At 28.5% G+C, this 23,622-nt stretch overlaps 1 protein-coding gene across 2 annotated transcripts in view; it reads right to left on the bottom strand.

Annotated features, from left to right (window-relative positions):
• LOC121128976 (adhesion G protein-coupled receptor L3) overlaps window positions 1-23,375 on the bottom strand; it is a 43,966-nt gene extending 20,591 nt beyond the window's left edge. For both annotated transcript variants that reach the window (XM_040724603.2, XM_040724602.2), the window contains exon 1: window positions 23,108-23,375. Coding sequence is in view for 1 of the 2 variants with exons in the window: in XM_040724602.2 (XP_040580536.1) it covers window positions 23,108-23,171 (64 nt within the window). In the remaining variant the exon portion in view is untranslated. The remainder of the gene's footprint in view (window positions 1-23,107) is intronic.
• Between the last annotated feature and the right edge of the window lie 247 nt (window positions 23,376-23,622).

Here is a 23,622-nt window from a genome sequence, read left to right as displayed (position 1 = left end):
CATTCGGCAGTATAGGGTCACCTCTCTCTCCTCCAATTAGTCTTTTACTGGGGGAGCTCACCTGTTGTCCTAGTATACATTATGTATTAAATGTAGATTACCCTTTTTATATAGGTAAAGTCCTTGTCTTTATTTTTCCATGTATTCCAAGCTCAAAAAATAATAAAAAAATTAATTGATTGTTAGGAAGAAAAAAAAATTAAAGAAAATTTTTTTTTAGTAACTTTTTATACAGGGTAAAACAACGAAATCCAACACTTTTGGATCTATCTACTCTAAATTAACATAAAAGTGAAATTTTTGATGTGTTCAAAAACAAAAACCGAGTAGCATATACAACCATTGATAATATATATCACTCCGCCGGTATTAAAAACGGCCTCTATTCCGGTCTTGAACCGTGCACAGGCTCTAGAAAAAAAAGGATGATCTAAATTCTTGCATTCTAAGACGATCTAGTCGATCAAGGGACTTCTTGGTGGTTTGTGAACTTTTTTTTTACGTTTGAATCGAGGTAGCACTAGATAGAATATTCTGTCAGATTCATGTGGGGAGCAAGGAAGGCAAATATACTTGGACACCCAGTCGTAACAGTGCTCCTGGAGCCAATCCTGAGTCTTGTAAGTATTCCAGGGAGCAAAGTCCTGTTTCCAGACCCATATATGGACCTTATCATATTTGTGACCTCAGCATTGATAATACCCAGATCGTTGTTCACCAAAATCATTGTTGCAGTGCACCTGTGTCCTACTCTGGAAATGTAATTGACTTGAAATTTTCTGCAGTTGTCTCCATGGCGGTGTTTTGGAAACCAAGTAAGACATGTAATTGTATATGTATTTTACCACAAAAATAGGATTTTGCACTTTGTCATCATATATGCTGTAAAAATCCTACAATAAAAAGCAATTGACTTCGCTGTTACACCTTGCAACACCTATATATGTGACCGGTCAACACAAAAGTAAGCTAGAAATTTTTTTTTTAAATGAAGTCTGGATTTTATTTGTATTCTGATGCAAAACATTGTCAGTTTCTATCAATAAATTATTTTTATAAACCCCGTGGAGGCACCGCAAATAATACTTAAAATAGACAATGTTCATTGTCACAATAAAAGAAAAAGAAATTGATATGTGGGTAAATACAGTATTAAATTAAATATAGATTCACAAATACAGCTAAAAATCTTAGATATAAAAACTCATCCCAGAAATGTGTATACAAAGCCTATAATTGACTCAAATACGTTTATGAAATATTGGGATTTATAAATATATGTATATATAAAAGAGATTTTCTCCTGATACTTAATTTTTGTAGAAGAATGATTTTATGTTGACAGACCGTATCTGTGAATGTATATAACTATAAAAGTATAAATAAACTTTAATGTTTTTATTATCCGAAGAATGACGATTTTTTTCGAAAAATAATTACTTATCTAATCTTTCCATTTGATAATAATTATAGTTTATGTTTGAAGAGCAATGGTGTAAAAAAACTTTACTTATTAAGCATTGAAGATAAACTATGTATGCATACTTATTATATGATAAAAAACGGATTCATTCATCTAAGACAAGCCCATTAAATATACTTCATACTTTTTTTTAAAAGAGGCATCTTGGCAAGTGGGTCAATTAATTTTCTTCGTTGCTAGGTAAATGTCTTTTTGAAATATTATAATATTTTTATATTTTTTCTAAATATCACTCTTATTATCTGAGTGATTAGTGTTCCAATTAACGAAATTAGTTATAGGTAGGCGTTATTAGTAAGTAATTATATACAGTCAAATCCGAATATAAGAAATTCTCTAAGATACCAATTTTTTGCCAAATAAAATTACGCATTGAAGAAACATGAAGTAAAAAATCTGTAGAAAGTCATTCCTAAGCTGACCCAAACATTTTTGTTCTGTATGTTTATTTATAAACTCATTTCAAATTACTTTTCAATCCATACAGATACATATCATGAGTGACCCCCCCAAACGAAAGTCATTTTTCCTCAAAGATAAGCTAAAAATAAATCATATCTGTCTGAAAGAGGATCTAATCAAACCCTCTTTACCTCAACATAGGGAGTTTCAAAATTACTTATTTACATAAGTATCCAAAATTGTCGTTTTTTTAATATACTTAAAATATAAGAAAAATCCGGATATTTCCAACTTTTAATCTGAAAGCTTCCTTAGTCCAGATTTGAGTGTGATTAGAAAAGTGCATTGTTGATTATTTCCTACGATTCAAATAATAATTATCAATTTTTATACCTACGTTATCAGCACACAGTCCTGACTTGTTTTTACTCCGGACAATCAACAACTGATTATATCAAAATTTGAGGTTAATGTAGTTCAGACAATTTAAATTTGTAAAAACGCTTGAATACATAGAAATAAAATATCTGTCTAAGACCTTTTTTTTCATTTTGGTCTTTTTTCTAGATCGAATATCAGTCTTGACCATGGTCTCCAACCATAGAACAAGTATAATCTTTTTTTTTTTTTGCCCTCAATACAAATATTCACTTATTTTTTTTCTACTCGTAATATATGGACCGATATTCTCCTCCATCTTGACTTAGCAATGATTTATACAATACATTCAATTTAATAAGACGATATTGTGCCTTTGTTCTCAATTTTGAAACACACATGATGTCATCAACAATAAGTAGAATCAGTCTAAACCGAATTTTTCATAAAGACCACTTTAGACAAACTTTTTAAAGAACTGAATTAGACCAATTAAATCATAATGGTCTCAGAACCGTCAAGGAAAGGTCTAATAAACATATATATATTTTTTTATTTTTTTTTCATTTTAAGACTCTAGGTATTTTTACGAATACAAAAACAAATAAATAATAATAGCAATTTAAAAAAACAAATTTTGAACAAAAAAATAAAATAACAACCGTATATTTTGGATCTTTTCATCAATAAATAAATTACTAATTACACTAAATCCTTACAATGTGACAAAACTTCCTATAAAAACGACTGTGTCAGTAGTCATTGACACTAAATGAAATATTCCTTTCCTTGACAATCGTAATATATTTTCATTTGACTAGGAATGTTTTTTTATGTTGTTTTTTTGTTATTGTACGTGGAGAAGGCAGGAGTAGACTTATAGTATTACTAAATAAAGACCTACGGTAACATCAGCTATATGTTATATGAATTTAGAGGGAGAAAGTGTACGACGGCTATAAAGAGGAGAACCTTCTACAGAGTGTCCCAACTTATCACAGTTTTGGGAACCAGAAAAATCCGCGTTAATTGAAAATCTCCGTTGTACCTGAATATTTTTAGTACTTGAAGCCCGTAAATGAAAGTAATTATTTTTCAAAGTCCACTTTTTACACTTTTCTTTAGGACAATGCAATCATTTTATTAATCATTGATTATATTAAAATAATTTATCTCAGACAAGATACTTCTAAAATTTAATCCTTACCGTTATTTTACTGTTCTTTTAATCCGGTCATTTCAATAATACAAAATTTAAATATCGGAAATTAACAAATATTTATTCAACAACCTTTTTTATTAATAATTTATTTAATAAATAAGATAACCAACAGTTCAAAGTCTAGGTATAAAATCAAATAATTACAGGACCCTCCCCTCTACCCCACTTTGTAAATTATAAACTTTTATTTTATGAACATATAGGCATACTATGAAAGAACAAATCAACGAATAAACAAATGTAAAAATTGTTATTTACCTCAATATATAGTTTTTTCTAATTTATTATCATAATAAAAAAAAGAACCGAAATAAGATAAATATGGTGCACTATACTGAGAGTCAAAATAATTCCAAAAACCTTGTTATGCGAAATCTGCAGTGTTTGAAACGGCTTTTTGTGGGCACCTCCTATACATTTAGCATATCCTTAGTGCAGTGATAATTTTATAATTATCATTTTAATGCACACACACGACTTATTAAATAATGAATAAAAAGAAGAAAGAGCACAGGCATCCGCCGTTTTTTCTTTACAATTGTTTTCATATTTATTTATTGTAAATAATGGAGTAAAGCACCATCAAATGCATTCATTTAATAAAAATTCTATTTTCATTTTGTTTAAACTCTTTAACCTTAAAATATATTTGACAGTATATTACGATTCACGCCTATTTACAATTACATAATCGAAAATATAAAGCTATGTAGTAAATACATGAGATTTATGTTGACTTGTCTCGCACACCTTCTTTTATTGATCTATTGGCTTATTCATTAGTACCTTGTATAGAAAGATTGGTTTGCTCCAAGATGTTGTAGTGGTTACAAGACATAGAAGTCTTAGAAATTAAATGTTGTGCTTGGGCCTATATTTCAAAACTAATAGCAGAAAACCTATACTTCCCGGAAAATATTGACATGAAATGCAATGAAGAGCATCGTTTTGATGGTTTTATATCATAGATAGCCAATCAAAATTTCAAAAGCATGGCATAAAGTTTAGTTTATGTAGTAAATGATCATTAGAAGAGAGTTTATATTTTTAAAGTGATCCCAATTTGAAATATTATATTCTTTACTCATTCAAAGATACTAGATACAATTGAGTCATTGTTTATCTGTTAAACAAACATGTGCAAACTTATCTATATGTATTTAAAATGTCTAGTATATCAGTATAAATAGTAGCAGATCAAAATTCCAAGTATTTATAAACATTCTATTTTTCATATTAACAAAACAAAACTTTTGTAAGGCTTGATATTGTTTTGGGCATTCATGAGACTCTCTTAGCTGAATATGTGGTGTTATAGCTGTGCGTAGTAATTGTATAGATTAATATACATTAAGATTAACCTTATTGTTTACTAAAAATCCATCTAATTATTTTCCTTCTCATTCGGTTCTAATAGTAAAAATTGGTTCCCGAACCAAAAAATGGAAAATTTGAGCGACATTCGGAGGTAGCTCTTATTAGGAGATATCCATTATTTGACTAATTGTTTCAATATTTTGTGAAACATTGTCAACATTAAATATTAATTTACGTGAAAAATAATTTGAACAGTGAAGTTGTATTATGAAGGGAGTACAGAAAAAGTTATAGATTGATAATTCAAGGCTATTGTATATAAAAAGGGTATTCTTTTAAATATTTGCAATTGTCTCTGGCCTTAGTCCAGTTATTTTACAAATACACATCCGGTACGAATGATACTCTAACACTTCAATTAGGCTTCCAAAAGACGAAATACCCCCGTTTTCTTTTAATCAAAAACACAAAAGTTGTGCATTTTTGTGTATTTTGTACAATTTAAATGGTAAAGTAGAGAATGTGTTTTTAGTTAAAGCGGCATAGTCACAGTTCGGTTTGTCCAAAAATTTAGCAAACGTGTCGAGCAAGATGGTGAAGACCCACTGAAGATGACTAAATGGAAGCATTGTGACCTGGAAGCGCCCAAAATCGTCCTGTTTTGTTGAGGTAAATGGAAAAAAAGAAAAAAAAGAAGAATCCCGGCCAAATGATGAATGCAATCCATGACAGCATCTACGTAGCGTCCTGTTCATCGTACCATCATTGAAGATATATATAGTATGTCAACAAGTCACAACGTCTAATCCCGTCAAATAGAGAGTCAAATAAAAAGTATCCCGTGAAAAATCTTGTCTGGTTCTTCTCAGATAAGAAAGGTTATGTCCAACCTAGAACCATAACTCAAGTAACAATAGATGTTTGGGGGAAATTCCTTGGATCATACCTACAGCACATTATGGTTCTTGGCGTTGTTGGGAGAGAGAATTACCTTATGCCGCTCATCAACTTCAAGCAGGTCCTCAATTTCAACCCCTATCTACAGCATCATGAGAGGCCAACCTTGCAACAGTTAGCAAGACTTGCCATTCTATCACTCCATCAAAAGAACACTAGCATTGTAGACCTTACGCAGTGGTACATTTTTGGGGACGTTATGAACGTGAGGTCCGCACTCACGATGATTTTATTGAGTGGATGTCAAATTTATGTAATAATGTTGATTTTTTGATAACTTAAATAAGACAGATTAAGAAATAAGTAACGGCAGCGTTTAACTTTTTATCTTGGCATGTGAGCATTAGGATGAATCATCCTTTATATATAAACATATTTTGTTCATCGTTTGTCCTGAAGTCTTATAAACATTGAACAGATAATACTAACAAAAATACTATAATGTTGTTACTCAAGATGCTTCATGTTTGCTTTAAAAAAAATGATAATTACCAAAGTGCAATATTGAAACGAAGATATTTATTTGATAAAATAATTTATGAATTACTAAAATAATATATTATGTCATATTATTTTATAAGTATTTATAAGTTTTAAACCTATTGAGTTTTAATTATTTCATTGACTGGTTGATCGTAGAGTAAAACAATGAAATTAAATATCTCAGGAAACTTATTGAACTTTATCTATTGTGTATAACTTATTCGAGATATATCCGTCCCGTTTATCAACTACTTCCTTTAGACGAGAATGAAAAGTCTCCCATACTGAACCCATGCTTGAAGTCACTTTAAGCATTAAATGATTGTATGTATTGGAGCTCTGTTTTGCTGAAAGCCACCTATTTCGTTTCGGATGAATTGGATTAATTTTGCCTCACACAAGAACACCGACAATATATATATTAATTGTTATTTTTTTCTTGTTCATTCTTTAGTATGTTAAATATTAGATTATTGTGGATTGTTATTAATAGGAATTTAGTAAAATAATAAACATATCAAAAAAGCACGACTTAGGTAAATCATAAAATTAAAAAAAAATGCAAGATATATATTTTTGCAATTTTATTCCTTTTTAAAGGTCATTAAAATGCTTAAAGTCGCTTTATCATGGACTGTTCTTATTTATAAATATGGCCATACAAGTAGCATCAATTTAAAATATACTTTAAAGTTAATTGCTTTAAACTAATTTCCCAGTTCAACTGTTTCTTATTAGACAATAGGTTTAAAGTCATATATGAACTTAGATATTAATTGTAGACTCCGAGATTGAAAAAAAATATTTTTTTCCTAAATCTACATTTTGAGAACATGTAATAATGTAGCTATTATTTTAAGGAATACACCCAACCTCATCAAAATAGATGTGTCCTACTTTGATTCCCAAAATTTGCATAAAGTAATGAATACTTCAAAGATAAAAATTTAATGTTATTACTATTACAAAATGAAGGGACTAGTTAAAAAAACGATACAATATTTCAAAAAAATAATTAATATAATCGTTTCATTGTGTATCAAGGAATTAAATAAGTTTTATTTTTAGGGTTTATTTTTTTATCAGTTCGTTGATGGAGGATTAAGTATATTTTTTCCATTCATAATTTCAGATACTATAAGATTTTTAGAAAGTCTAATGCAAGAAAGCTTTGGGGTGATCCTGGGTCTAAGAAAATGTTTTGTGATTAAATATATCTAGAAGTACAAAATCATTGAGAGTTTTTTTTAAATTTTATTACTAAGTTTGATAATGAAAGTAAGAATGTATTTGATTTTTTAACTATTGCAACGGGGAGACTTAAGATATGGAAACAGTGGCAACATTTGACTTTTCGCATTCAAAGACAAATTTTTAATATAACTACTGAATAGTATAAACTATAAAGTAAATTTTTCGAATGTAAACAGAATATTGAAGAATGTGTTGTAAATTTTTTGGTGTGTCTATGTAAACCAACTCTAAGTAATTAGGTTCATAGCAAAAAGTGTTAGATCTGTTGAATAATTAAATTGTAATATATATGAATTGTTGTTTTGCAGAGAACTGTCAGTTCACCATTAAATGACATCATCTTAATAAATTAATTTCCACTATGTTGGAAGTATAAACATCCAATATTTATTAAAATATCAAATACTTTTAGTTAAAAACTATGGAAACTATTTTCGTACATTGAGCCTCACTTAACAAGCGATACAATAAAATATACTTAAAGTTGTACTAAAGAAATTTAATAAATACGCTCAAGTAAAAAAATTATACTCAAAGTGAAAAGGATCGATGTTTTGAAGAATGTACTTAAAATTCGGAAATTTTTCAATAATCGATAGCAAATATGGTATGTTGGACGGGATCAATCTTCGTTCCCATATACAAGGCTAAAAGTAGCCATTTCAGGCACACTATCTTTAGTAATTCGGAATTTAGGTTTGATGTCAAACAATTCATGGCTTCTGCATCATGGTAGTGATCCGTCCACCGGTGTAATCTTGACGACTTATTTATTAATTTTTGAAAAAACAGGGGTCAAGAAATGTCTAATTTTAAAATTCAAGCAGGTAATTTAATGTGACAAATAGTATTACGGAGCTTTTTTCAGGAGAGTAGACTCACTCATTTGACGTTGAGTACGGTAATGTTGATGAACACATAAATATAACTAACAAATAAAAAACTTGACTTTTTCCCCCGCCATAAGCTCCCCCATGCATTATTTTCCAAGAAACTATTATATAATACACGCTAGCCAACAGTTAACTAAAATTTAATAACATATAAAGCTGCTAACATAGCTTATTTAAGATTGTGTTCCTTCTTTAGTTATTATTGTTTTAAGGGGAGGTAAAACTAGCGACTATTTTTAACTAATAGCTAAATAACTCTGCTATAAAGTTGCTTAGTCAAGGAAAAACAGTTGATACATGTGCTCTTCCTTCTTTATTATTCTCTATTTAATAAGCCGTGGTGTTATTAACTTCTTTCTCCGAAGTAAGCATTCTCACCTATCTTTAGTGTAAATTGTATTAAAAATACATAATTCATATATATATATTTAAATTTAAAAATAATTATAACATTTCCCCTGCACTCATGCTATTTTAAATGTACAAGGTTCTCCTCTTTATAGCCGTAATTCATTTTCTCCCTGGCAAATCAAAGAACAAGCAGCTGTGATATACAAATGGCCTTATTTAGAAATACTATAAGTCTCACTGCCACTTTCTCATCTCTCTTTTACAAAAATGGCATCCCTAGTGGCACATAGAACATGGTAGGATAGAATTGATCTCTACATATGTACGTATAGTTACACAGAGCCTTTTAAGGCTTCAAAATTTGGATATTGGATTCTGCAGGCCTGGGACTCTAGTCATCATAAAATACTGTAATCAAGGGATTCAGATCTGGTGATTGAGGAGGCTAAAAGTTCACAAAAAAAAAAATAACTGAACGAATAATTTTTTTTAACATCTCTGCTGCCGGTACTTCCCATTTCCATTTTTTTTTCTGGTTATAGATCTTCATTAGCTTCTTCCTTATTAATCAATTCTGAAATTACGTATCAAATTTTCTAGGAATGCTTTTTATTCTCTTAAATTATTTATGTACCACATGAATGAATATTAAAATGGGAGATGAAAGGGAAGTACTAGTTATTATGTATTGGGCATGTCTTGGATAAAAATAATTAATCTATTAATGTAGAAATAATCTGTCTTCTTCAGTCTACAAAATTTAATAATTTTTTCTCCCACTATTAAATTAATTGATGAATTTACAGTTATAAAATATTAATCACGTTAGGATTTGGAGGGAAGTAACATAGGGTTAAAAAGTATTTACTTCCATAAAATAAATGTCAACAATTAATTTGTGAAATAATCTATTGTATACGGTAATCTCTTTTGGAGGAACATGTTTTATATATCAATTATGATTATGATAAATATATGTATACTATAATAGCTCCAAATATTATATAAATATTTACTGACAGCTCTACCTATGTAAATACAAAAATTAAGTATTATTTGCTTCAAAAGAGTTAGGCCCATAATATAAAATAACATCCAGGTATACATAATTATTATAATTACCTGTGTATTCAAACCATTTGAAAAAATATATATAAAATAACAGGAAATATATATATTAGATATTGTCATTGAGTGAATATGACATCAATAAATGTTAGTGTTGAGAACGATTTTTTTCGATTCTGACATAAAACACATTATTTAAACCGATATGTTGGTCCAAAACCAAAATGTATATTTCTAAAATCAAAATAAAAACACTTTTTGTTTTTCACCTCATTTCTAAAAATATATTACGTAGAGCCGGATCAACCCCAATTTTTGATAAATCATATTTCACTGCGACACTGGATAACGATCTTAGACAGGGTACTATTCCCAGAAAAAAAAAACCAACACTAACAATTCTACTTTACCTCAACCTTTCCTTCGTAAAAAAAATCTGAAGTGACCAAACAACGGTTGCGAAAAAATACCAAAAGTGGAGAAAGAAAGCCTTGTTACCGCATGTTTTAATTAATTTTACAGCGAATATTTTTACAGAAACATAGAACCACCATCGCCTTTTTACATTCTATTGGCAGAAAATCAATAACAAACAAATTTGGGAGGAGTATCTCAGTAAAAAAGAAAAAAATCAACCCGTCCTATAATCCCACTTTTAAAAAATATGTTTCTTTCTTCATGACCGATGAACTTATTACAATCATACTACGAGACTTTAAATACTAAATTTGTATGTTTATATAAAGCAGATTTTAGAAGGAAATAAAGAATTTAAAAAAAAGAAGATGATGATGCTGCTATATATAAAATAATCACGTAATATTTAGAACATATATATTTTTTATCTTAGTGTTTGGTGTTTATGGCTTCTTAGCAAATCATTCAATTTATAAATAATTAGTTTTTATGATAATATCATTAAATAAATGGTTTCAGAATAATAATTTATTCATAATTATGTCAAATAAATATTCAGCATTAATGAGAGTGTTTAATTATATAGAAGAATGAGGATTAGTCATCGTGTTTTATAATTTGGTTAAGTCTAACTGTAAATAGTATACCATGGCTCATAATTAATCACTTGTATATATAATATTTTTCGGAGTCTGTATACAAATGCCGAACAAAGACAAATGATAACTACCCTATTTTCTATATTATAAGTCACACATGAGTATAGGGTGCACAAATTTATTGAATAAACATATTTAAGGAATTTTGTTGCATTGTAAAAGTTTGTTTACCCATTATACTTTCCCTGTCTATCTCGAAATTGGAGACAGTGACACCCGATAGTCGAATTTCAATTCTTACAATTTTTTAATAATAAAGCGGAATGTTGGCGAAAACATTTTAAAAATATTTTATTAGATATATTATTATTAGAGTAGGAGGGGAGAGATCTCCAATTTTGTCAAGATATTCCGACAATTATCACATTGGAGGATTATGAAAGTAAATAAAAGTTATCATTATGTAGAAAAAGTTGTGAGTTTGTCATATATGTAATATTCCGTTGAGGAGGAGTGGGGAAAGGCGGTACTCGAAGTCGATGAGATCACATTTCATTTGGCAAAATACTACGACTTTTTTTTGTATCTACCATGATCTATTTAAATCATTATTACAGGATGAAAGTAACTGGTATCAGGGAGAGGATCTTCTATCTCATCAAATTCATTAACTGACATAAATAAAAATATACAGTAAAAACTCCGATGATAATTTAATCATAAATGGAAACTTATTTGAACAATTGTGTTCGATTGAGTATGAATATGTTTTAATTTCTAAACAAATTAATAAATATATATTATATTAAATTAGATCAAATATTAAATGAGGGCATTCTTATAATAATTTTGATAATATAAATAATATACTTGTATAAATAATTTTATATCATTCAGTTCTTTCACTTGTATTAAGAGGAAGCGCTAATCAAATACAAATTTGCAGTGTTAATTATTAATATTAAAATGCAATTAATCAATTCAAAATAGTATCGGATTGTTTTTTTTTTTTGTTTTGTTTCCTTTGAATATTTGTAATAAATATATTTGCAGTAATTTTTTTAATTTCGAACAACATTTGTGTCCAAGAAATAAAGCCCGTTCAATGCCTAACTCACTTTTAACCAATTTATCATTTTATTTTTCAAGTATATTTGTATATATCATCTTAAATTACTTATTTATCTAGTATATGTACTGGAAATTGTCAGATAATACAAAAGCTCATACGAATTCAAGATCAATATATTGGGTATGAGAATTGAACAATTAGTGATTAGAAGCTAAAGGATTATAACATCATTGTTCTATACAAAGGAGGATGTGACTTTTTATCTTTTTAGCGTAACGAAGTGAATAAATTATTGAACTTTATGATGATGTCACCATTATATAAATTAATCCCTTCAATTGCAAATACATTCCACTGCCAATGCTGATAAGAGTTAAGTTTTGTTATTAACAAATGCTCCTTATCGGTATTTTGTTTACAAATTTATACAATTGATTTTTCGTAAGTAAATTGATTATTTAATTAATGATGATTCATATTTGATAATATATCTTTTCGGCATGTTATCCCTTTGAAATATACCCATTCGGCAAGACACTTTTTATACACATTGGAGTATGATCTATTTAGTGATAAAAAACGTTTGTATTTAGGGCATGTTAAAAGAAAAGAGAATATCAAATAGTAAACCAATGTTCATTACTAAGGAATTCTATAATAAATACAACTCCTAAGGAACAGAAAATTTATTCTTCAGATTACCAATTCCAAAAAATGGGCGAGCTAAAAATACATCAGATTTTCATCACCAGATTTATCAATCAAGTTTAATCAAACTTTCGAAAAAAAAAAAAAAAAAAACTAATAGCAAGGTAGCTCCACTGTACTTACCTATTGCTTATAATATACAAATAAGTAGGCAAGCAACTATTAAAGAAAAACAACATATGAAGTGACATTAATTTCAATATAGATATTATATTTTTGGCGTTGTAAACAAACTAATATTAAGTACACAGAGCTCATTTCCCATTCATGACGTCAACCAAATGAATTAAGACGGTGTATGAGTTGGACTCCAAGATATGCAAAGTTCTACATTCCCTTAGTTATGGCTACAGATGTGACAATTGTGGAAATCCTTGCAAGTGTAAATTTAGAAAAAGTATTTGTCGTTCTATTTAAATGATGACATATTTGCTTACAAAGACTACTAAATAAAGTGAATGATCCATGTTCATTAATACATTTAAATTTTAACTAATGGCTGAAAATTCATTAAAACAACACTACTATTACCAAAACCAACCTTCTTTTTTTTATATTAACACTTGCTAGCATTTTGACAATTTTCATATCCCTAGTTACATATAACCTTGATTAATCCTCATTTAAACTTGTATAATATACTTTTAAAAATATTAGTCCATAAACATTATGTGTGTTGATATGCATACATCTAGATATTAGTTACATGGGGCAGGTCTGTAAAAGTTTTATTTTCTCATGAATAGGAATACCTCATTAAATATTTATATACTTTTTATGAAACCATAAAGTTCAATAGAAAATAAACATGAATAAGGTTCTATCTGGTTGAAGAAATATAAAGCTTTATTATGCAATGTAATAAAGTTCTACAATAAATGTGTTTTTTTACTAAATTAATACTTCAACAAACTATGGTTTAATATACATATCTATTATAATAAAGCTAAGTTTATATGTTTGTTTAAATGAAAAACGTCATTTTGGATCCAAGAAATAACAAAGTAGTAATATTAATCAAATCTAGCTGGCGTTTGCCAGTAGCATTAAACGTATGTAGCTAAAGTACATCAAGATAGCGTTCTAGAGACTAAAGTACTCCCAGACTCATCACGTCGTACTATATTTTTTTCTCAAGATTTTATTATTATTTTTTAATTCTCGAGTTACTACATTTGAGTGCACTAATGAAAAAAGGTGTATAACAGTAAGGATTTTTTGGATAGTTATTTTCTATATTTTAATGCAAATTTTGTCTTTCGGCAGATTATAAGATGATATGTCTTTTCTTTTTCTCCTTTTTCTCTATCTCTTTTCTTCTGCTCTCTCTTTGTTTTTATCTCTTCTAGCAAGGGCATATGAATATTCATGGACTTTTATTATGAAATCAAATCAAAAATGAGTTCTATCGTGGCCTTATCTCAAATTGATAACTATATAGATCATTTTGGGGAGGCTCCTTTTTTTAAATTAAAGTTCATACTTCCAGCTATCCAATGAGATACTACTAAACTTTTTGACTCTATTCGTCTTGAAGCTATGAGCCTCTAAATAAAAACACATATTTTTCACTTTAATCAATGATCATTCAAGTTATATATATGATGTAGACATTTTAAAAATGTTTTTATAATTTTGTAACATTCGGCTTTAAAATATATTTACACCATTTATCACTATCTTCATCAGCTTTGAATCTTAAAAATTGCATTTATGGCATTTTTCTGCAAGCTACAAGGCTCTGAGAACAAAAAAAAAAGGTCATATTTGGAACAAGGGATCAAATTTTATTAAATTGAGCATATGTTGTTCTTATACCTTATCCTATTGTTTGATCATCATCAATGATGATTTATGACCGATTTATTGTAGTTATGAGTTTCTACTTGATAAATCAACCATATTTATGTAATAAGGTTGTTGTGCTTTTTTTTTTTGCATTAATCAAGGTATACCTGTACTAGGTATATATATATATTTTATTGACTGGTTTTCCCATTGAGCCTAATATGAAACAAATAGTAACCTTGAAATACGTTTAGTAAATAATATCTAAATATAGTTATAACCGCCAATCAAGGCAAATATTACAACTTTACCTATGCATGAAAATAATAATAAGTACAATGAAGCGAGTTGTATAGAATATGAACTTTACACGTGCAATATGTTGCTCTATTTGGTAATTTGAAAAGTATTTTTGTTTCCAAAGATGTTATCGTTATTATTTAATTCTTAAGGAAGTAATATCTAAGTATAAAGTATATGAGTTAATGACTAATGGAAAATACAATGAATACTTTTACGACAGTTATAGCAAGTGTAAGTACTCGTTGGACTAGGACTATAATTGAGCATTGATATCGAAGTAATTCATTCATATGTCCTTGCTAGATACCAAGTGGCAATTGTGTTTATTTCCTTATTCTCAAGGCCGCTTGCCACTGATAAAATAAAATGTCATGACAGCTAAGCTATTCTTATCCCAAATATTCTTCGAATTGTCAGGGTTAGCATGTGTTTTTTCGGTTTCTTTTATTTTCACATAGCGGCAGGTCATATTTTATACAACTCTGCCAATGTTTGTATTTTTGAAGTAAAGCTTATAAATAGCGATGGAGCTCATTGAACAATGCGCCTAGGATAAATTATTTTCGTAAAGTCAAAGTGCATAAGGTTAAATTTACTGTCATTTGTAGAGAAGAAAATATACATAATGTAGAATATGGATACAACATGACCTACCAGTTTTTGAAAGTAAAATCAATCTAAAATGAATGTACCAATCCTGAAAATGTTCAGAATGTTTGGGCAAAGAGCTGCTTTGGCTCTCATGAATTAATATTAAATCAGAGGTAAGCAAGCACCCATGAGAGAAGGACATAAAGACCAGTACTACTCCGTATTTATCAAGGACTTAGGAAATAATTACTCCTTAGTCCTTTCTCCAATCTACTCTGAGTCCAACGAGGACATACACTCTATAACACCCAACAAATCATTAGTATTACTTTAAATTATTCATGAGAACATGCAATAATGATTGCTTTATAATGATGTTCCTTCTTCAATGATGGAGAATTATGTTAAGAGCATTGGAACCTAGCATTGTTCAGATTGTCAAGTAGAAAAATACTTCTACTTGTTCTGGGTCCTATTTTATGCAACTCTACATGTGAAATGTAAGACAGTTTATAGGTCAGATGGAGTATTTGTAATACTATAATGTTTACATATACTTAATCAGTGAAACTCTTTCTCATCAATAAAAGGAATATTAAAGGAAGTATAGTCTACAAATTAGGAACTAATATCGTTATTTAATGAAAGATTTCTATATTGACACAATAGAAAATAAATGTCGTTCTGGAAAAGTATTGGAAAAATAAAATGTATAATAAATTATCTTGAATATAATTCCTACAAAATGTGTCAAATCATATAAAAATCAAATAAAAGGAAAGTTCATATTAAGAAACTAATAATTTTTTTCAATTACTTTATATTATATCTAAAACTTAATAATAAGCTTTGTATTAATACAAAATTCGATTTTGATTGATTTTTTTCGGCTTTATTTTTATTTTGTTATGGAGTATTTAATAACAGAGCAATTCAATAGGATGCCTGAAGAGTTCCAATATTAAATAAAAATAAGTTGATTCGATGACTAAAATCTAATGAACTACATTGAATATTAAACTTCTTTTTTTTATTTAATTTCCACAATTGTGAATTCTGCTACGGAAGAAAAAAAAATATTAGTTATCTGTAGTGCCTCAAAGTAGACATTTCTTAAGAAAAAAAAACACATTTTTTACCAATTCGGGCATGAACTATCCAATATTGTTATGTACATTTTGGTGTTTAAGAAAATAGAGGAATGAGAGCTGTAACTTTACAGAAATTAATGATACTAAGTAAAATGTGGGTTGATATATCAGATTGAAATTGGGAACTAGATATATCATTCAAAAAATCCAATATTTGCATCGTATCCATATCGCAGAAAATTCTTAGAAATTTCGATATTTGTTTCAATATAATATATCGTAAATCTAAGATAAGATTTATAAATCTCCAATGATTAAAAGGGACGGATTTGATTTGTTGATTTTTTTTTTTTTTACATTTAGGTCTGTGAAAAAATAGCTCCTATATATATATTTGAGTATTCCATCTAGTAATAACAAGGTTTAACAAAAGATCAATTCTTTTTTATATTGTACATGTTTTCGTGTTTGATTATATCTATTTCCTCAGGTGGATATAACATAGCAATGGTAAAAATCTACAAAATAAAAAATAAAACTATTTGAATACAATAACCCTACGCCTAACAATAAGTTATATAAGATCCGTTCCCATAAATGGATTATAAATTGGTTCAGTATGGCTAAACCAATTAATTAGAACCGAACTTATGATGGATTTTTTTTTAGATCATTGTAGAATCGCCGAAAATTAATTAATTTATTAGCTAATCATTCAAAAATGTTAAATAAGATATGTTTTCAATAAGATTTTGCATATTTTTGTATGTTTAAAATAATTATTCTTTGAAAACTGGTATATGAAAAGTTCTATAAAGATATAAAAAACGAAAAAATCACCAGCTAACAAAATACTAAATGTCTGTGTATCTAATATAATTTTCAAAACTGTGTAGAACAAAACTTTAAATGTGTGATTGTTTAATTTATTCAAGTTCTTTGTGAACCTTGAGGATACAGATATATATTTTTTATCTACCAATTAGTTTGCAAAGGACACTATCCAAAATACAAGAAGTGCTTATGCATGTATTTGTAAATAAATCAAATATACTTGGATGTAAGTAGCTCTACAAATTATTTTTTTCTTCATGAGGTATTACCTTGGAAAGGAATAAAGTTAATGATAGACTTACGAAAAAAACACCTAAGCATTTATATTATTTCTTACCATTACCAAATAATCACTCAAGGAAAAATATGTTAATATGTATGTATGTGTAGTGTCTATCGACGTAGAGGGTAATATGTTATCATACACGGGTATATATGTATGTAAATCATTGAAGATGACATCTTTATAGCTGCCACAAATGTGATCAAAAATAAATAATAATGTTGAAAATAACTCAAATGTTAGTTTTAGAAAGAGCAGTCAATTATTTTTATCTCGGGTTTTATAAATGCAATTAGTTTACACTTCAGTGTGCGTAATCAAAATTACATCATAACAGACGACATTAACAAAATAATCAATCAATCTTACGTGACTAATGTTTGTACCTTGAAATTTATTAACAAGTTGAAAAAAACATCAAAATGTCTATCTTTAGGCTCAATGACAGCCTCTAGAGGAGGTCGGAAGGTCTTGTACACTCTGATGACATGCTCATTAGAAATAACTTTCCACTCCCACTCAATGGAGGTATTCAGCTCAACAGTATTTATGTGGGGAGGGGAAATACAGGCATTTGTCTCAATGCCACCCCAAACCCAATGCTAAAATGGGTTCATATCTGTTGAGGAAGGAGGTCACAATGTCTACGGGCGTAATCGACTAAAATATTCTCAGGAAATGCTTGGGTTTCCTTTGGCTTGAGGCCCGGACAGAGTCTTGCTGACACACATAATTGCCCTACGGATAATTAGCATCAAACCAGACCTTCCTGATCGTCCTTTCACTATTGTTTTGTTTATTTGTGAGATTGTACATCTAGGATTGATGATTTGCCTCCTTACTGTCTCCCAAGGCACTAAAATATTTAACAGTTTTTCTTGGATTAAACAACAAGCCAGGCGGATGAATTTGTGAAAAGTATTTATGGGGCTGATACTTTAATAGTCAATCATGCGCAACATTGGATTCGTCGATTCCGTTCTGTTAATTTTGATATCAAAGATCGGAAGGCCAATTGTCAAAAATGTGGATAAAGTAAGGGAAATCGTCGAGTCCAACCATCAAGTAAGCATTCTTTTAATCCACAAAGAGATAAGGTTAAATGAAAAAAAAATCTATTAAGAATAATGGATATTGTTTATTACAACTGAGATTCGTTCATAGCCTAAAAGTGACATTTTATTTTGTCAATTGCATACTAGGTTTATATCCAAATATTTTCCTATTTGATACCATTAAAAATATATTTCTCGATTATACAGAGTACGACAAAAAATCTTTTTTTTTGAAAAGGCATTAAAGCTAGTTTTATATTTAAGAAAAGTTTAATTTTTGTCTCATAATGATAGTACACAGAATTACAGTTTTGTTTAAAAGGGTTTTAAAAATTATATCAGATAGCTAATGTCCCAATTGCCCATACACCAATCTTTGGTATTTTCATATCCTGTTATTTCTTATTTCACGCAATCAGAGTTTTAATTTCAAGTGGACGCATATATTTGCAGTTCAAAACACTTGAAATGTGGATACAGACCTCTCGTATTGCACAAAGCAATTGTGATCTTAACAATTGGAAGGTGAAAATTTAAAATTTGGACATTGATAAAGGGATTGATTTGGTCTGTGAATGCAAAATCAAAAAATGACTACAGTAATTTTCTCATACTTTTATAAGTCAGAAATACAAAGGTTTATATGCAAATATTCTTGACAGTTACAAAACCCAACAAAACTAAAAAGAGATGTAAATTTTTTGAATAGTTCTTTTTCTTAACAAAAGTACGATATTTTTTAATAATTCATATTTCTCACTACGAGTAACAAAAGATCAATACATAGATTTTAATGTAAAAGTGTATACTGATTTCAAAAATGCCATTACATTTTCTGTATTTTGTTTTGATATTTCTTTTTATGGCTGTAAAATGTGGGAAAACGACGATTTTCCTTAAATCCAAATGATTGATCTTTTGTTCCTGATTGTTTTATGGGTGATAAATTACTTCTCGGTATATTTGATCTGAATTAATATAAAAAGAAAACTGAGGTCAGTTTTTGATTCTGTGCTTAAAAATGAGTTCAATCCCTTTTCAAAATTCAAATACTAAAAATCTAGTTTCCCAGTGAAAATAGTAATGGCGTAGTCTATGACGGAAAAGTTAGATGTAAGACTAACTTTTTGAAAAATAGCTGCTATAATATTTATCTATGTAACTATTTATCTATTTACGAGACAGATGCTCAAATAACTATATACAATGTCTGTATTACGAACATCTATTATTTTTCATTATTTTTTTTTTACATTATTAAGTAATTATAGTCATTTTAACAAAGCAAAACGGAGATCATTATCATGGGATTGTTTGTTTCCTGACAAAAAGTTCTTAGCTTAAATCAAATAATTAGATAATCATCTAACATTTATTTAGACAAGGACGTCTGAAGAATTAGATATTTTTTTTGATGGGGGAAGGGTAGGCTTCGTAGTTGAAATTTTTTTTAAATATCCATTTTTATTTTTTTTTGAACAAATTTCAACAATTTTTTGTTTTTTTAAATATTTCATGAAATAAAATTTTGGAAAAAGTTTCAAAAGTCCAAAGCTTTTAACAAAGAATTTAATTTTTTTGAAAAAAAACTCGAAAAATTACAGCTGTATATATTTTTTTTTGTAACAGTCTCAAAATTTAATTTAAGAAATTTAATATTTTGGGGAAATTTTTCAAAAAATTATAAACTATACCCAAAAAGTTTAATTTTTAGAAAAAAAATTTCAAAAATTCAAAATTTTACACAAAAAGTTAATTTTTCGAAAAAAAATTCAAATATTAAAATTTTTCGAAAAAAAATTTAAATATTAAATTTTTGGGAAAAATATCAAATATTCAATTTTTGTGAAAAATTTCCAATATTCCATTTTTTTGGGGGGAAATGTTAAAAATTGAGTTTGGTGGGGAAAAAATGCGAAAAATTGTATTTTTTGCGAAACAAATTAGAAGAATTATTATTTTTTTTTTAATTTGGGGGCTACAGCTCCTCCAGCTCATCCCTTTCTGACACCCATGTAGGATCAAGGCACTACTAAGATCATCATCATACAGAACTAAGGATTGTTTTTATCATTTTAGTATAGATTGATAATATGTAGTAATACAGAATTATATTAACGCAAACAAACCCATAGAAAACATATTTTTTCCTAAATAATATTAAATAAGGACTAAACAAAATAAGGTAATGTTTAATAATGTTATGGTACTTATTTGAGGAAATGATTGAGTGGCTCTAAAAAATATTTATATACAAATGCTTAGATTTACAAAACAAAATCATTTATACGAGTACCTTCACCTACAAATAATAATGCTAGGTATTAATCTTGAACAAATGTTTAATCGATTTATTACTATCATCCTCAAAATATATCAAATATTTTATATTAAATAAATGTTTAAATCCTCATGAATTGAATCGTATAAAAATGTTTTGGTTAAAATAACAATATATAAATAATACAAGTTTGAAAGCATTAAGCGGGGTGTATTATAATTATATATTTTATTTTTTGAGTAAAATTATTTATTTTAGTCATATAAATACGAACGGTACGCAGTTCGGTTAGGTATAAAGTAAAATGTTATTTTAATATAATGAATGAAGATTTTCAAGTTGTTTTGATAATTTTTTCATTATTATTTTCTTTTCTGTACATATAAATTATTCCTATATACACTTAACTTCACTTAAAAACATAGGTTGACATAAAATATACTAGGGTTATATAATACTATCATTATAGAATTTATATACTTTTTCATAAAAATATGAGTTTGTCTACATTTTCCGTTAATAAACAAGACTGATTATTAGCAGTCACAATATCACCAGCTGTTGAATTTTTTTTTTCGTTTCATACAAATGTACCTGTAGTTAAAAGATATAGTGAAGCTGCCATAGAAACATTAAAAAATTCATTTAAAATATCCCTCCACCCAACCACTGAGTTATTGTCAACTGGGATGCATTTTATCATTTTGAAAGTCATTATCTCTTTTTCTAATTTTTTTGGATAATTTTATATTTCTTTTGACTCAGATTCGTTGGTATCATATACATATATATTTAAGGTACAATATATGTATATTTATGACGCAAAATATACGTTCGATTTTAATAATAATAAAAAAAACTCAATGGCGCCGTTTTATTTATATATGTATGATATATAAACCAAATAACTAATGATAAAATAAATATAACCAAAATTAAATAATATAAAAAAATTCAATCTGAGATCATATATATGCGTACCACGCCGAGGTAAGAACGTACCGAACCAAACTGTGGTACAACCCCGTACCGTACCAGCCCAAATACATACATATACTGAGTGGGGACCCAAACTTCTCAGTAATATGACTAAATTACGAAAATTGTGATTTTTATTGAATTGAGAAAAGACAACTCAAAACCAATTTTTGATATGTTTAAGCACTATATTAAGCTATATTTTGTATTTTGTATGTACTCTTTCTGAAGCAATAACATCCTCGAAACAACTGCGAATAGATTAGCAGCTCTTGACAATGAAGATTGTGTCTCAAGTGTACCACGTTGTCATGATGCTAGCTCGGAGCGAATTCAAATTTGGATGAGAGTTCAACCCGAACTCAATGCCAATGGGGTTGAGAGAGACATAAAGATATATCCTATAAGTCAGCCATATTATTCCTACAGAAGTTTTGGTTCTTCCAAGCTATATGGGGCTGCATTGGACTTCTTGATGTTTGTAGGCAGTCTCCATGTAGATGCCAACAGTCTCTGCAGCTTTCTCGACACTGACATCGGCAGAAAAGAGATTGTATATGCATTGCATTTTTTGATATTGCTCTGACGTTTTTAGACATTGGATAAAAACCAAACATATTGTTGTTTGGTTGCGTAATGAAACCTAGTCATTAAAAATGGAGGGAATCAAATCGTTATTGAATGTAACTACAAGTTTTGGGCAGCAATATTTATGTTATCCGTCAACACAAAATAATCGAGTCAAGTTATCATTATTATTCTTCTGCGATTAATTATTGTTGATTTATATCAACAAACTATATCCATTATTTCTTTGAGGACGTTGCTAATTATACTTTCATATTCATTGCCACAATGAAATAATTGTAAGCTGATTTATTTTATATAAAAGGTGCCATAGCGGAGACAAAATAAGTACCACTAATCAAATGAAGCTTCTAAACTGATTTCATAAATTTGAATACAACCACAATAGTTGATCAAAATGTAATGCATAGATTTGGAGCAATTGTACCTTTTGGGTTGACTGTATAATGGATAAAAAAAATAAATTGAGCATTTTTTCTTCTCTCAATTTGTCTTCATGATTGATTTGTGTTAGTAAATAGATAGAAAAAAAGACCTGAGGGAGTAATACGTTTATCATATATATATTATTCAATTTTTTTTTATAAGTATACATTTAATGTATATATATCCTCGATGTAGTCGCCATGATTGACAAATACACTTTTCTCAATCATCTCAAACAAAATGTTAACACAAATGACAAAAAGTAATACAAAGATTAGACTCTACCTGATAGCAATAGATTCAAATATATTGAGGAAAGTATGGTGTTCATAATCATATGGAATGTCATGGGTCTCAAAAAGACCTCACATGAGGAGGAGGAATTGAAGGGAATGTTTTGAACAATAATTAATTGCCACTGATAACTTATCTTTTGTTCTAGAGCACTACTTCTTCTTTACATATTATACTTTATACTAATAAATATTGACTGAAACAAATGGAAGAAATAATATACATAGACTATGCTCGCGTAAATAACGAATGACTAACTAAAATTAAACCCTCTAATCCAGGCTAATGAATGGTGTGCGTCCTGCTTTTTTAACCCAATCGCGCTCCAATGTCCCCTGCTTCTTCATAGTATGAATTATGATATGATTACAGCAGTTATCTTGAATTGCTTTGTAAAAACTCTCTGATAGAGTTTTATTATTTTTCCAAGAAAAGGTTATTATGATGTTTGTCTTTGAATTCCAATTAGTGTTGGATTAGTCTTAAAACAACTAAAAATACTGTAC

Source organism: Lepeophtheirus salmonis, chromosome 14 (genome assembly GCF_016086655.4).
Source record: "Lepeophtheirus salmonis chromosome 14, UVic_Lsal_1.4, whole genome shotgun sequence".
In the NCBI taxonomy this organism is placed as follows: Eukaryota; Metazoa; Arthropoda; class Copepoda; order Siphonostomatoida; family Caligidae; genus Lepeophtheirus; species Lepeophtheirus salmonis.
Note: the sequence above shows the minus strand (reverse complement) of the source record. Positions and strands in the feature narration are given on the sequence as shown.